A 16,211-nucleotide genomic window follows, 5' to 3' on the forward strand; every position below is an offset into this window, starting at 1 on the left:
TCCAAAGCTCAGAAGAAGAGGCTCAAAGAATAGAGGAAGGAAGCAGAAACCATCCAAAATGCTGTAGAAATCTTGTCAAGTCTTCTTCTAGAGACTGCTATAGGGAACTTGTCAACTCCTATTGGGAAGCTTGGCCCATTGGTTGCTGATGCCTCTGACCAACTCAAGTCCCTTGACGAAGTAGCTCAAATTATGGCTAAGAAAAGATACATGAAGAAAGGAGGTGAACATATAATGAAAGATTGCTTTATCCCTGAATAAAGATCTTTTGAGAAAATTTATTGAGACAGGAGGAAAAATTCTAGCCTACACATCTAACATTTCATTTTCATTTACTGATTTAGTTATGAGGTGACAAGAGACAAAACTGGAACTGGAAAAGATATGTAATTCCTACATACCTTTACATGATTTAGTCTTAGCTTTTGGCAAATCAGTTGATGATTTACAAAATTGGTTAGATCTGTATGATTTTGAAAAGGCAAAGAGACTTAGATCCCCGAAGGAGTTAAAGAATTTATTAAGACCTAAGGTGGACATCCTACAATGAGCTTATAAGAATACAAAAGCAGTTTTAGCTACTCTAGAGATCAATACAATTTATGCAATGGAATAATTTTCTGCACAGGTCATGGCAACCATAAAGATTACTCAAACCTTACTAGAAACATGGGAAAATAATTTTTCTCAAACAAAGCTTACTTTTAGTAATATTTTATTCAAAATTGAAGCGAACACTCCTTAATATAGACTTTTAAGGTTTTGTATATGTAAACTTTTGATGCAAATTTTGCTATATATATATATATTACTTTTCAATTTGGCATTGTTGTCAAAGGAGGAGTAGAAATATGTATGTGTGTTGTGAAAAAATTGTATGTATTGTTAAGGGGGAGTTGAAATATGTGTAAAATTCTTTTTGTAAGCACATTTAGTTGTAAAGTTGTAAAATTTTCTAAGTGTTGCCATCAATGCCAAAGGGGGAGATTGTTGGCTTGATGATGATTGTAATGAATGACTTCATATGTTGTCATTGATGGAACATGTACACACACACATATGTTCACATTGTAATTGTAATCTTAGACAAACTGATATTACTTCTAATGGTTTAGATAGTGTCAACTGGTACATGTTGACAACCGGCATATGCAGGAATGACTTGATAACAACTTGGAGATTTGGGCGGAGACCATTATAGAAGCAAATAGAGGACAATCAGTTTACATGTTGAAAGTGGTTAACTCTAACCGATATCTATGTTCCAACCAGTATACATTGATTGTGTGATGAGTTATCATCGGCCATGATGAGTTACCCTTACTCGACAAATTTTGGTAGTCATTTGTGATGAGTTATGTTAGATTGTCCAGATACACTGCACCTAGGAAATTGTGATATGATTTCTAAGCCGACATGAAATCTAATGTCTATATAATGACATTATGATGAACTATTTTAAAGATATGATATGATGTGAGTTAGAAGTGTTAAGTTGTTGAAGGAATTGCGGAATATGTTGGTGATGTAGTTTTAAGTGAGAAGAAGAGGATCTATTCAATAAAGTTGTGGTACTTCTAGATCACACCACCTATTGTTTTCTAATAACTACAACAATCAAATCCCCTAACCGGGTAAGCTCTAACAAGCTTCATTGTACAAATCCTTTAACAAGGTGATCCATTAGTTTGGATTATGAAATACTCTATTGAGGTTACTCCTAATAGAGCTTTGAGATCTTTAACAGGATTCGCTCCTAGCAGAGAACTTTTGTAGACCTTAACCGGTCAGTTACCTATTAATGCAGATAGTTAACTTGTGAGTCCCATTTCATCGTGGTTTTTCCCATTTGGTTTTTCCACGTATAAACACTTGTGTTATGGTGGATTTTTTACTTATTGTGGATGCTTTAATATCATTTTGGATTGCATGCATAGTGTATAGTAAACTTGTTAAATATCTCAACCGGTCAGTGTTTAAAGTGGTATTGTTTTTATTGTCACTAATTCACCCCCCCCGCTTTTCCCTCGGTGATTTATAAGTCTATCAATAACCCATAAAAATATGCATGATTCGATATTTGAGGAAAACAAGAGAATTTAATATAGCTTAAAAGATAATTTTTACATTTAATGAATTGATAAAATTGGATAATTATAGTAAGAAAGAATGAGGAGGGAAAAGTGATAAATGATGAGGAAAAAATAAAAAATGAAGTTCAAGAGAGGAAAGAGTACCATTGAAAAGGATGGGGATGATTTAGGAAAGGTAGAATGTGTGAGCATAGAATAAAAAATACTATTGGGAAAGATAGTAAAATAGGCACTAAACGATATTTAGGGAATTGCAGTTTATGTTTTTTATTATTACATTTAGCAACCACTTTAACGAGATTATGATGGGTTAGAGAAAATAAGTGCAAAGCTAAATGGAGTATATTTTAAAGACATCTATATAGTCATGAAATATAAATGATACTTTTACCATTATATGCATAACATTAAACTTGAATTTTTTATTTATTTATTTGTAAATGGACCTATTCTTGTAAATAATATAAAGAGAGTAGTCACTATATCCTATTAAAAAACAAACAAACTAGAATAAATATATGACATAGAAACACAATTATGTTTAGCCAATGAAAAAGAATAATATCTAAATAGATTTTAAAGCATATATTTGACATCACAAAAAACATGATGAAATTGTTAAAAGTGATGGTAAAATTTTATTGCTTTTTTTGGGGGAGACATATAGAAAGATCCACTCTACATATGAATAAAGGAAAGATAGTGTGAGAGGTAACTTTAGTGGATACATAAAGAGCAAAGTGGAAAAGAAAACATAAAATAGAATTTGGAAACACAAATATAGGAACTAGAAATACCTAATAATGGAAACTAGAAATTGGATAAAAGTCATGAAAACAATGGTTGTAAGGTGGCTACTCATGCATGAGGCCAATTTAGTATTCTCTTTTGAAATTTTTTGATTTTGAGAATTTTTGGTTCAGTTTCTTCCTTGGGAATGATTTCAAGCTTTCTTATATTGTCATGTTTTCCCTTCTCTCCTATAGGGCTTTGGATTTTTTCTTCTTTGTTCTCCTAGCACCCCAATTCATCATCATTTCTCCATCCATACTTTCCTCTTTAGAAATTTAGGGATTTCAACGAAATCCTCTATTTGTAAAATTTCTAGCTAGGCATCTTAATCCCTAAATCTCCAAAACATTTCCATATTTCTCCTATATACATTTGAATCCCTAGACCCCTACCATTTTGTACCTTGGCACACCAAAATCCAATTCCACAAATACTTGACATTGGACCTTAGAATAATTCTATCTTCACCATTCAAGCATTCTATCTACCTATAGAGCTAAGTTAAAGGTGATCCTAGTTTGTTATACAGTACAAATTTTTTGTGTCTTATGAGGAAAATAACTCAACTACTAGAACATTCTATTATTGAAGAAGGCATTGTATGGGTGAGAAGCCAATTCTTAATGGACAATAACTTCTCAATGACTAAGGTGAGCTCTATGATTCAAATACATCTCATAGTATATTTCTAAGTCTCATTGTTTAATGATTTAGTTTCTCATTATCTTTCCTTTTACAATAATATTTGTTGTAAGTAAACAATGGAAGCAACATATTTTTCTATAATTGAATGAAGTATTTGAAAGAAGTTTCTTAGCTACAGGCTCTTCTTGGTCATTAGTATATGTACCTAGATGAATGCAAGGGTATCACTACCCTGTTCGTCTAATAGGGGTCATTCCTCTGCACAAAAACATCAATAATGGCATAGCTTCAATGATCATAGACATGATGATCAACCACTTTTTTATATAGCTTAGGTCATAATGGTCATATTGGTGTCCATAATTTTTTTAGCCTTCTATCTACTTGTAGACATATGAAAAAGGTGCTCTTGGTTTGTCATCTAGTAGAAAATTTCCTTGTCCTATGAGGAATAGAATTCTAAGCTATCAGAACATGCTATTGAAGAAGGCACCATATAGGTAAGAAGCCAATTTGTAAAAGACAAACACCTTCTCAATGAATGAGGTGAGCTAGTAGATTAATTGAATTTTATTTTCTCTTTTTTGGTGGAGTAAAACTCAACCTTAGACGATGTTTACAATATGATATCATTCTCCCAAATTTTTGGTTTTTTATAAATATGCTATAATATATTTTTCATACAAAAATGTATCGAAATAAAATTTATTAAAATACGCACTCATTATATGAGTATAATTAAGTTACAAATATTAAAACAATATTCTATTGTCCCAATAGTAAGATACAAATTATATTAGAAGAAGTAGCTTGTAGATAATAAATAGTATGGTAATAGCGAGAGAGTAGGAGGAGGAGGGGGAGTAGACAAAACTCTTGATGATGGAGCATGAATCCACCATAGTTGGAAGAGGTGCAGATTTGAGGGAGCACATCGGAAATGAGGATGGGTGGAGGAATGCATCCAATGTTGGTAGCTACATAGGATGTGGGAAGGCCTAGGTATATCTAGGCATTTGAGGGAAGAGAAGAGGTCCATTGCTTCCAGGCATTGAGAAACATGTTGTTAAGTGGGGTTTTTGTTTCTTAGATAAGCTTGAAGATGGTTTAGGTTTAAAAGTCCTTATGAACATGTCATTTATTTGCATTCAAATAGCTTCTCATAGATTTGAAAGGTAATGAACACTAGAAGATTCTAGTGAGGAATAATATACGATTTGAAAGGCAATGAACCCTAGAAGATTCTAGTGAGGAATAATATACAATTAGTTGTTCCTAAACAAGCTAAAATTTGGATTTATCTACCCCTATATGGATTTTTTTTGGCGGATTTTGTCTATCCCATGTTGGGTCTAATTTTTTTAAGAGCTTGTAGAAATATTGAGAACAAGTAAAAATATTGATTAAAGAATGTGATTTTTTGTATCAAAATAGGGGTAAAATATGCCCTTCAATACCACTATGATGAAACTAATAAAGGAAAGACCCTTGCCTTATTGTGAGGGTTCTCTACTAAGAAATGACTCATAAAAGGAATTAAAAGATTTGATGTTATATTATGGAATTACCAATTGAAATCTTGGGCCTCCCTTTTTATTGATTTTAACCTTCCTCCTCATGATTTGAGAGCATACTCAATTATGAGGGAAGCATGTAAGGTTATTTAATTTCCTATGTATATTGAGTGCAAAAATGATTTTCTTGATGAAATTGTGTGATAGTTATAATTTGCATAAAGTGAACTCTAAAATAACATATTATTCATTGATTAAAGCCTTTAATATAACTAGGCATCTAAATAGTTGTTGGAATCTTGGAATGTCTAATAAAGAATGGTAAAATAAATTTGTCTCTTTGGTCTAATGTTTTACACCAAGAATAGCATATTTCAAGTGGTTTTTTATTATGCAAAAATCACCTTATTCTTTGTCTTCTTCCAGTCTCAATTTGTGTGTAGTTAGCAAGAAAGTTAAAAATGTTAGTCATATTTTTTTGATTGTTTTTATGCTAGAAAAATCAAGAACTTGTTTTGTGTAAACCTTGAGGGTTGGGGGATAAGGGTGGGATAAACTGACAAAGAAATTTTATTTGTTTATGCAAATGGTTTGTGGAAAACATTTAGTTTATTTTGGGTCATGTTATCTTCTAAAGTTTTGTGTTTTTATGAGAATTTAGGAATGGTGATTTGTTTCGGAACAATAGGAGACTACTTTTTGAGTTCACTAGAAGATTCATTTTCATAACATCTTTGTCCTGCATACCATAAAAAATGAAGAAATGAGTGAGGATAATTATTTGAATTTATCAAAATATAGGATAGTGGACATCAAAAAATCAAAGATCAAATATGAAAAACATTGGCCATTCAAAAATACTAACAATGTGTCTTTTTACAAGAATTTATTTAGAATTCCAAAAAAGATACAATAAATACTTAGGTGATAGCCTGGAGAAAAATATTTGATATATAGGAGGACCTATTTTGATACTAAAAACCATGGAGAAGAATATACAATGGAACATGTAAGGTCAAATGAGGACATATTTGATATTGATCAACTGATTGGGGGGTATGGTCTTGATAAGAATGGTGTAATTATGAACTTTTAAGAAATATCTATTATTATTTTTCTACACATATGTAATAACTATCTATTTGGTACAAATTTTGATCATATTTAAATCTATATATAATATACCATATGGACCTTATATGGCCAGTGATATGTTGCATATATGTGTATTTTAGTGTGGTACATTGTCATTTGGTGACCCCTGCATGGTCTATTATGCTACACTGGTGATTGTTTCTATCATAGAATTCTTGAGTGACACTGCATTGTCCTATAGTCTAGTATTTTCCAATTCATATGATATCTTTAATACGAAAAAGTGAAATAGAGAGCTAGACAAACTAGGGTTTGAAAGAAAAAGAGGGTGAGATATAAAGATAAGTTGAATGGTAAAATAAAATATAAAAAATAAGATGGATTTGGAGAAAAAGGTATATATGTGGTGTGGAAAATATTAGAATCAAGAAAAATTTATATAGTTCGAAAGCAAATTGGGAGGAAAATAGGAACCGGGGAAAGCTATGGCTGAGAAAGGGAGTACAAGGTAAGAAATATAAAGGAGTTTTTTCAAAACCATGAAATCAGTAAAATATATGGGATAGAAAGATGCAAGGTATGGGAAGGATAAATTATATATTAGATAAATATTTGATGAAATGCTTAAAGAATTAAATAACAAGGTCACATAGTAGAAAACAAGGAGAATAATCATTTAGTAAAAAAGAGTTGCTTACAATTTTTTTAGAGGGCCTCCAAAAATGGTTGTAGATGTTAAAATGGTTTCTAAATCCCATATGATATTTGATATAATGTAGAACCATCAGTCTTTAGAAAAATAATTGCAATGGAAGAAACGAATGAGAGAAAGAGAGGCCTTATTTAATGGGGGCTTCACTTTCTAAACAATATTATATCACGTGCATTCATATTGGAGGGTTTAATATCCCAAAAATGAAAGTAAAATATATCATCTATCAGTGAAAATAAGGGGATTTCTAATTTGAGCTATGAAAAAATACAATATTTGGTGAAAATAGGGGGGCTTTCAATTCAAACTGTGTATTGCGAGGGGGGGACAAAAAAGAAGTTTAGGGAAATATTTTTTGAAAATAGGGGGATTCTTTAGTATGTCATGAACACACGTGTCATAACCCAGGTTCACTAAGTGAAGCCCCGTGCCTTATTTATGGATTTTTCATGGTTAATTACCTATAAAATATAGCATATTTGAGGTACTAGAAAATAGTTCATCTCCCATTCAACTTTTTTTTGGGGATAATGAAAATACATGTATCTACCACCTTCAATGTATGGATATAGAAAATTTATTGTGAGTTAAAGGAAGTCCAAAATTTGTAATGAAATTCTATGTTCAAAAGGGAGCATTGAAGGGTTGTATTTATAAGCAATGAAAAGATACATGATTCGATATTTGAGGAAAACAAGAGAATTTAATATAGCTTAAAACATAATTGTTACATTTAATTATTTGATAAAATAGGGTAACCAAGGTAAGAAAGAATGGGGAGGGAAAAGTGATAAATGATGAGGAAAAAAAATGGAGTTCAAGAGAGGAAAGAGGGCCATTACAAAGGATAAGGATGATTGGGGAAAGGTAGAATGTGTGAAAGTGGGATAAAAAATACTAAATGGGAAAGGCAGTAAAATAATAAGTAAATGATATTCAGGGAATTGCAATGCATAATTTCTATTATTGCATTTAGCAACCACTTTAACAAGATTATGATGTGTTAGAGTAAACAAGTTCAAAGCTAAATGTAGTATATTATAAACAAATCTATATAGTCATGAAATATAAATTATACTATTACCATTAGATGTATAACATTCAACTTGAATTTTATTTTTATTTTTGTAAATGTACCTATTCTTGTAAATAATATAAGAAGAGTAGTTGCTATATCCTATAAAGAAAAATCCAAACTAGAATAGATATACGACATAGAAACACAATTATGTTTAGGAAATGAAAAGGAATAATATCTAAATAGATTGTAAAACATATATTTGACATCATAAACACACGTGGAAATTGTTAGAAGTAACAAAATAAAAATTTATTGCTTTTTTTTGGGGATACATACACAAAGATCCATTCTACATATGAATAAGAGAAGGATAGTGTGAGTGGGAACTTTAATGGATACATAAAGAACAAAGTGGAAAAGAAAACATAAACTAGAATTTGTAAACACAAATATAGGAATTGGAAATACCTAATAATGGAAAGTAGAAATTGGATAAAAGTCATGACAACAAGGGTTGTAAGGTGGCTACTCATACATAGAGATAATTTAGTATTCTCTTTTGAAATTTTTTTAATTTTGCGATTTTTTGGGTCAGTTTCTTCCTTTGGCAATAATTTCAAGCTTTCTTATAATGTAATGCTTTCCCTTCTCTCCTATAGGCCTTTGAATTTTTGTCTTCTTTGTTCTCCTAGCACCCCAATTCATCGTCATTACTTCATCCACACTTTCCTCCTTATAAATTTGGGGATTTCAATGACATCGTCTATTTGTAAAAGTTCTAGCAAGGCATCTGAACCCCTAAATCTCCAAAACATTTCCATATTTCTCTTGTATACATTTGAATCTCTATAACCCTACCATTTTGTACCTTGACACACCAAAATCCAATTCTACAAATACATGACATTCGACCTTGGAATAAATCTATGCTCATCATTCAAGCATTATATCTAAAAATACACCTATGATAAAGGTGTTCTTGGTTTGTTATACATTAGAAAAATTCCTTGTCTTATGAGGAAAAGAACTCAACTAGTAGGACATGCTATTGAAGAAGGAATTGTATGGGTGAGAAGCCAATTATTAAAGAATAATGACTTCTTGATGACTAAGGTGAGCTCTATGATTCAAATACATCTCATAGTATATTGCTAAGCCAGGTTGCTTAATGATTTAGTTGCTCATTATCTTGTCTTATGTCTTGGATTTAAAGTCAACCTTACATGAACTTTAGAATGTGTTTTCATTCCACCCATACATTTTTTGTTATAAATATATGGTCGTGACTTAACTTCTTTATGAAAATTATATATAATTTATTTTTTTAATTACTTAATTGATTTTTATTTTGTCTTTTTTGTTGGAGTAAAACTCAATCTTACATATTGTTTGGAATGTGATATCATTCTCTCAATTTTTTTGTTTGTTATAAATATGATATAATATACTTCTTCATACAAAATAATATTTGAAATGCTATTTCATCAAACTAAAATTTATTAAAATATGCACTCTTTCTTTAAGTACTATTAACTTACAATAAATTACTTAAATTTATGCGTGAATTGGTTAAATTGATTTATAATGTTAAAATGCAAGGCTAACATCCCTAATGATTATGAAATTTCTATTAACTTTTTTTCTATATATAGATATAGGTGTAAATTGTTATTTTGGTGACAAATCTCAGAAGAGGAGTGATGTTTCATGAATATTAAAACAATGTGTTATTGGCCCCAATAGTAACATACAAGTTATTATAAAAGAAGGTGGTTGTAAATTAAACTTTAGCCAAGAATAGTAGTGAGGGAGTAGGAGGGGGGCTAGAAAAAGTTCTTGGTAGTAGAGCTATAATCTCAAGTTACTTAATACTAAAGAGTTGAACACTTGTGTTCACCTATTAGGATCGAGGACGAAATCCATTTAATTTTAGACATCAATGGATGAAACTCGATTGGTTTCTTGGATTTCAAGGGATAAAATACCTTTGGATTTGTAAGGGAAACTCCATGAAAAGGTTGCATCTACACTTCAAGGTTTCTAGATTTTAGTATTTGGGATTTCAACATTCATAATGTTATTTTGACTATAATGGTGATCATTATAATCTTTGTTGTAAGTAAACAATTGAAGCAACATATCTTGTTGTAATTGAATGAACTATTTGAAAGAAGTTGCTTATCTATAGGCTCTTCTTGGTCACTAGGATATGTACCTAAATGAGTGCAAGGGTATCACTCTCGTCTCCGTCTAATAGGGTTCATTCCCCTGCATAATAACATCAATAATGACATAGCTTCAATGATCATAGGTATGATAATCAACCACCTTTTCATAGAACTTAGGTCATAATGGCCATATTGATGAACACAAATTTTTTGGCCTTTTATCTACCTCTAGACCTATGACAAAGGTGCTCTTGCTTTGTTATACAATAGAAGTTTTCCTTGTCCTATGAGGAATAGAACTCAGCCCTTAGAACATGCTATTGAAGAAGGCACCATATAGGTCAAAAGCCAATTTTTAATGGACAAAACCTTCTCGATAACTAAGGTGAGCTCAAAGATTAATTGATTTTTATTGTCTTTTGCATTGGAGTAAAACTCAACCTTACACAATTTTTGTGACATGATATCATTCTCCCCAACATTTGGTTTGTTATAAATATGATATAATATAGTTTTCATAGAAAACTGTATATAAAATACATTTTTATCAAACTAAAGTTTATTAAAATACGCACTCAATCTAGAAGTGCAATTAAGTTACAAATATTACAACAATATGCTATTCTACCAATAGTAAGATACAAATTACATTATAAGAAGCAACATGCAGATGATAAATAGTATGGTAATAGCGAGGGATTAGAAGGAGGAGGGGGACTAGACAGAATTCTTGATGGCGGAGCTATAACCGTTTTGGAGGTCATAGTATCTAGACCAGAGCATGACTCCACCATAGTTGGAAGAAGTGCGGATTTGAGGGAGCACATCGGAGATGAGGGTGGGTGGAGGAACGTAGCCAGTGCCGGCAGCTGCAGAGGATGCGGGAAGGCCTAGGTATATCTGGGCATTTAAGGGAAGAGAAGAGGTCCACTGCTTCCAGGCGTCGAGGAAGTCCCCACCATACTGACAAGGAGGGTTGTTATAGAATTGAACCCACACATAGTCGAAAAGTCCCGTCATGAGAGCAGTCCCCAAGTATGCGTCAGGGAATGGGCACTGAGGAGCTGCAGTGACATAGACCTTGTTACCTCCTCCGTAACCCTTGATGTACTTGGCCAGACTTCCCCAGTGCTCGGTGGTGCCCCCCTCAATGTCCAGGTCAATCCCGTCCAGAACAGCGTCTCCCAGGGGCCTGGAGTCGGAATGGCCTCCCAGATAGTTGTCCCACAGATAGGATGCCACGTTCTGGGCATCTGCGTCGCTGCTCAAGTAGTAGCTGCCTGCTCCTCCGCCCAGTGACAGAAGCACCTTCACTCCTCTGCTCTGGCATGCCTTTATATCGCTACTCAACCCACTGCAGCTCCCTTTCGTGTATGGATCGCAGTGCCCCGCCAGATTAATCATGGGTGTCTCTCCGTTGCCGAAAGTAGCCAGAAATGCCAGGATTACCATCTCGTAGTTGCCTGTCGAGCAAGTGCTTCTTAAGCTGCCTTCGTTACCATTCTGTCCCCAGTAAATTACGATGCTTCCTGCTGCAGCTTGCCTCATTGCTAACAATACCATCATCATCACCATAACTGACGATCTCCACCTCTTCATCTCCATATCGTTTCTCCTATGCTCTTACTCAGATTACTCACACTCTTGCTTGCCTTCCCTTCCCACAGTTCCTCTGCCTTATATAGATGCATCTACCTTCCTTTCTCTGTCATCTCTTTGATCACTCCACGTTTGGGTCGTTGTAGAGTGGGCTGCCCAGACGCCGCACCCAACCGCATTCACATCTTCCATTGGTTCATTGGAACACGCACAATGCTCTGGTCGCCTGTCATCAACAAATTATTAATTCGTTTGCTACGTGACATTTTTGGAAGCATACATAAGAATAGCTTATAGACGATAAATTTAAGCATCTGTTCCACTGTATTCCTTCCCTTAATATTATTATATATATTATCTTTTCGCTATATATATTATCGAATAACATAGTATTTCATGGAGGGGAAAGTGAAAGAGATACAAAGAAAAGGAGTACAATGATATGAAAATATCTTTAAGAAAAATAACAAAACATGTCACAAATATAAGAAATGCTATTACATATATGACTAGTTTTGGTATAATTCATTTATACGAAAGATTATTTATTTAGATGTGATTTATCATAATTGTGTTTTGTACTATTATTTTTTATCACCACATTAACTTTTTGTGAAACAATTGTGCACAATTTGATTTTTTGATCTTTATCATGTTCATTAGATGCCCTTTCCCAAAAGATCAATTCCTATTTTCTACAATTATGATGATACATCTTTTGCAACCTATAAAGTTGAATCAACTCTCACCTTTAGTTATATAGTTTTGGTACAATGAGGGGTCTTGATTGATGCAATGTTAAAATGAGTGTGCATATTTCTTCTCCATATGGAATTATTTTTCATAGCTAAAGATTCTCCTCCATGCACCTCTCTTTCTTCATATTTTGTCGAGGAGCCTAGTGGTGTAGACAAAGATGGTCCTCCTTCACATAAGGTTCGTATCCCTTCTTTTATATCTTTTTTTCTCTTGGTGTACAAGTGATGTATTTAGTGAGTATAGCATTACTTCTTTATATTTTTGTGATGATGGTGGCAACTCTTCGATTTGTGGTGACTTTGTTTATGATATATTAAATTCAACTACCAATCACAAATTTAAATTTCTTTTTTTTGGTAATGGAATTATAATCTTACATGTTCGAATCTTTTTATCATCAAATTACACTCATGTACATGATATTGATAACTTGATGCATACATTTGGTATTAGATAACTACTAATGCATTCTTCATTGACTTAAATAGATCATTCTATTTTCTCAAAATATTTTGTTACTAAATATGATGTTTCAACATAGTGAGTATGCTTTGATATAATCCAAAAGGGTATCACCATCAAAAGGTAGACTATAAAGTTAAAATATTTAGAGTAGACTTTCTTGTTTATGACAAGGTATTTTTTACATCTTGCATGCATTTTAAGTTGAGGTAGTATTTGGTTTGTGATAACTATGTCGTTGATATAACTTAGAATAACTTGAAATTCTTCTTGGGTGAAAATGTCTTGCATGATAATTGTTTTTTTGAGTAATCTTCAAGTATGTTTTGTTGAAGTAATTCTTGATGATTCTTTCAAAATTCACACAGTAGGTTCTATTGATGTCATTTATGGTTATTGTAAGCTTTCTATCATAGTAGAATATGCCAAAAATACTTTATTACAAACATATTAAACTAAAATGTGAAAGATGTAAAGTATATGATAGTATATGGTCATTATTTTTTGACATAATCTTATTACTACCTTAGCCTAATATGAAATAGGGGATTCCAAATGATTTTCACATTATAGTAATTGTAACGTATCCTAGATCATTCAAGACTTGCAAGGAAATATAGGAGAGTTTCTCTTGGGAGAGGTTGAGAGAGGATGATCATACACACAATAGTGAGTAAAATAGCTATCAATATAATGAATGGGAGAATATATTCACACAAGTTTTGTTAATTCCAAACTTATCCTTGAGTAAATATTGTGAGAGTGTGTTTATGGGATTCATAATGAGAATCATTAGTTATTAATGATTAATCATTCTTCCATATTACCTCTTTCATTAACATATGAAAAATACTTACTCTTGTATATTTATCTTTTATGATTTTATCTGTAATAGTAAAATGTAATATCCCCGCCTATACACAACTTCTTACCCTCCTTGTAATAAAAAGAAAATATAAATAAAAAATAAAGAGACACCATGGATCATAAAATAATCAAATTTATGAGACTTGGGGAAATATTTTTATTAACTCAACTCATAACAAAGGGGGAGAAATAATTTTGTCAGTGACTGGTACATACAAAGAGAAATAATATCCTGACAGTACCCTTTGCCATTATTGTCAAAGGGGGAGAAAGATACTGAAGTATACCGGATACTACATGTCTTGACATCAATGCCAAAGGGGGATATTATTGGCATTGTGTTGTCATTGATTTCAACCGGTATGGGATGACTACCAACATGAGAGGTGTATGTGCAACACTGTCAAGGAGGAGTATGGGTTGAGATATATTTGATAGCACCTTGTGTTGTAGAACACCGATAAGGTAAGGAGGCTGGCCCTAGGAGTCACCAGTACATGAGTTAGTGCCTGACTTGTGTGGATGAGATGGTAAGGTGATCAATATTGGTACACTATTTCACCGATAAGGAAAGGATGTCAACTGGTAAGTGACATGTTGACATGGGGAAGTCAGATCAACCAAGTGAGTGGTTGTCAGCCTACAAAGGTCATGACTAGTGTACAAGAAGGATGGTCAAGGTGTTTGAGTAGTTGTTTGTGATGAAGAGGCAAAATGTTACCCAAATCACATCAACACTAGAGGAGAAGAATGAACATGTATTATGATGTAACATTGCAGGATAGCAAGACTCCCACTTGATGAAGATGCAGTCGCCATATGAAGAGATGACTGACAGTGAATGTGCCCACACTAGATCACATGTGCCTGTTTGAAGAAATGCTACACAAACAAGGAAGTCAGATGAGAACAGTGCATGATGTAGAAGGCAAGATGCCACTCCACTAGTAAGTGGAACTTATCTCTAGGTATGCATGGTGTGCATCATGATTCTTTGAGATAAGAGAGAAGAGGTAAAGGCATGTTGAAATGGTAGTACAGAAGGAATGTGATGTGTTTGTCATCTTGACAAACTGGTTGTGATATGATCCTAGCTAATCAAGGAGAAGGTAAGATTGAGAAGATGCAAACAGAGGAAGTGGCTTGACTGAAGATGGTGTCTAGTGAAGGTTGATGATAGAGTGTCATCAAGAAGGTTTACCTGTATGTAAGTCCATCAGTAATATGAGAAAGGTGCAAATGCAGTTGTCTTCCCACCTTGTGGGAATGAGCATGCTCAAAAGAGACATGTATGGTGACCGTTCAAGGTGTTCCACGGGTAGTTTAGTAGAGAGCAGACATGATAAGTTAACCGGTAGAGTGTAAGATATCGGTAGGGTTTGTATACCGGTAGAGAAGAGAAACCGGTAGAAGTGTTTGGTTAGTGATCCTATCTAGACTAACATGAAGAGCCAAGCTGGTAGATGGTATATATGGATGCCACTTGGAATCAAGGTGGTGAACCTGCATTTGGATAAAGATGGAATGTACACTGACAGGGTAGTTGTAGGGTTGGTCGACATTAATGGAAGGTCACACAAATAATGAGACATGTTGTAGAAGTATTGTAGGGGTTTGTGGCTCGAGGTCTAGAGGACAACTACAAGCTAGCTAAGAGTGATTAAGGAGATCGAGGCAGATGAAGGAAATAGTAGAACCAAATATTGGTGTTTGACCAAGAGACCAGTCGATAGGGTAAAAATCAAATAGGAAGAGATGGAAGGAGTGATCTAGAAGGCACATTAATGGCAGAGTTGTGCAATTGGCAGTCTGGAAGATTAGATCAGACAGGATCTGATTGGATTTGGTTTGCCTCGAGGATAGTAAAGAAACCCTAACTGCCTGAATTTTGAATTGTCTTTTGGCGAGAAAGCCAATCTATAAATATGAAGGCAAAAGACATTGTTAGGTGTTGATGCTGAAGAAGAGAAATATATTTTGTGCTATTGCAAAGTGACTAAGTGTTTCTTCTGCATGTGAGAGCAAATTACCCAAGTTCTCAGAGAGTATCTAAGACAAGAGGGAGAGTGAAGAGAAGAACTGATAGTGGTTATACCGGTAGAGAAAAAGTGAATAGTACTAAAGAGAAGGCAAACAGTGAACCAGTAGAGTTTAGCATTGGTAAAGTGCAGAGCAATGAGGAGGAGGTACTAGAGAGAAGAAGAGCAGAAGAAGTGTACCAGTAGGGCATACTAGTAGAGAAGCAATAGGTGTGAGCAGAAAGAGAAGTGAGTCAGTGTTGCAGAGAAGGTATCTCATCAACAGAGTAAGGTATATGAAATGGTTGCAAGATTCACTTGTAACAAGATAACTACTTTTGTATTTGAAGTTTACTTTAAGAACATTGAGTTGTAGCTTGGTGCAGGGGTTGGTGCTCCTTGGGTAGGTGCCCTAAAGTTAGGGGTTGGTGCTCCTTTGGGTTGTAGCCCATAAAGTCAAGGGTTG

At 33.6% G+C, this 16,211-nt stretch overlaps 1 protein-coding gene across 1 annotated transcript; it reads right to left on the reverse strand.

The window, feature by feature from the left end:
* Positions 1-10,729: 10,729 nt before the first annotated feature.
* Positions 10,730-11,665, reverse strand: LOC131031490 (acidic endochitinase-like). Its single transcript, XM_057962616.1, has one exon. The coding sequence runs from the start codon at positions 11,643-11,645 to the stop codon at positions 10,758-10,760; it is 888 nt and encodes a 295-aa protein (XP_057818599.1). The 5' UTR covers positions 11,646-11,665; the 3' UTR covers positions 10,730-10,757.
* Between the last annotated feature and the right edge of the window lie 4,546 nt (positions 11,666-16,211).

Source organism: Cryptomeria japonica, chromosome 6 (assembly GCF_030272615.1).
Source record: "Cryptomeria japonica chromosome 6, Sugi_1.0, whole genome shotgun sequence".
NCBI classification, from domain to species: Eukaryota; Viridiplantae; Streptophyta; class Pinopsida; order Cupressales; family Cupressaceae; genus Cryptomeria; species Cryptomeria japonica.

Excerpts from the sequence above, each read along its gene's own strand:
- LOC131031490 (XM_057962616.1), bottom strand. The coding sequence starts at position 11,645 with ATGGAGATGAAGAGGTGGAGATCGTCAGTTATGGTGATGATGATGGTA.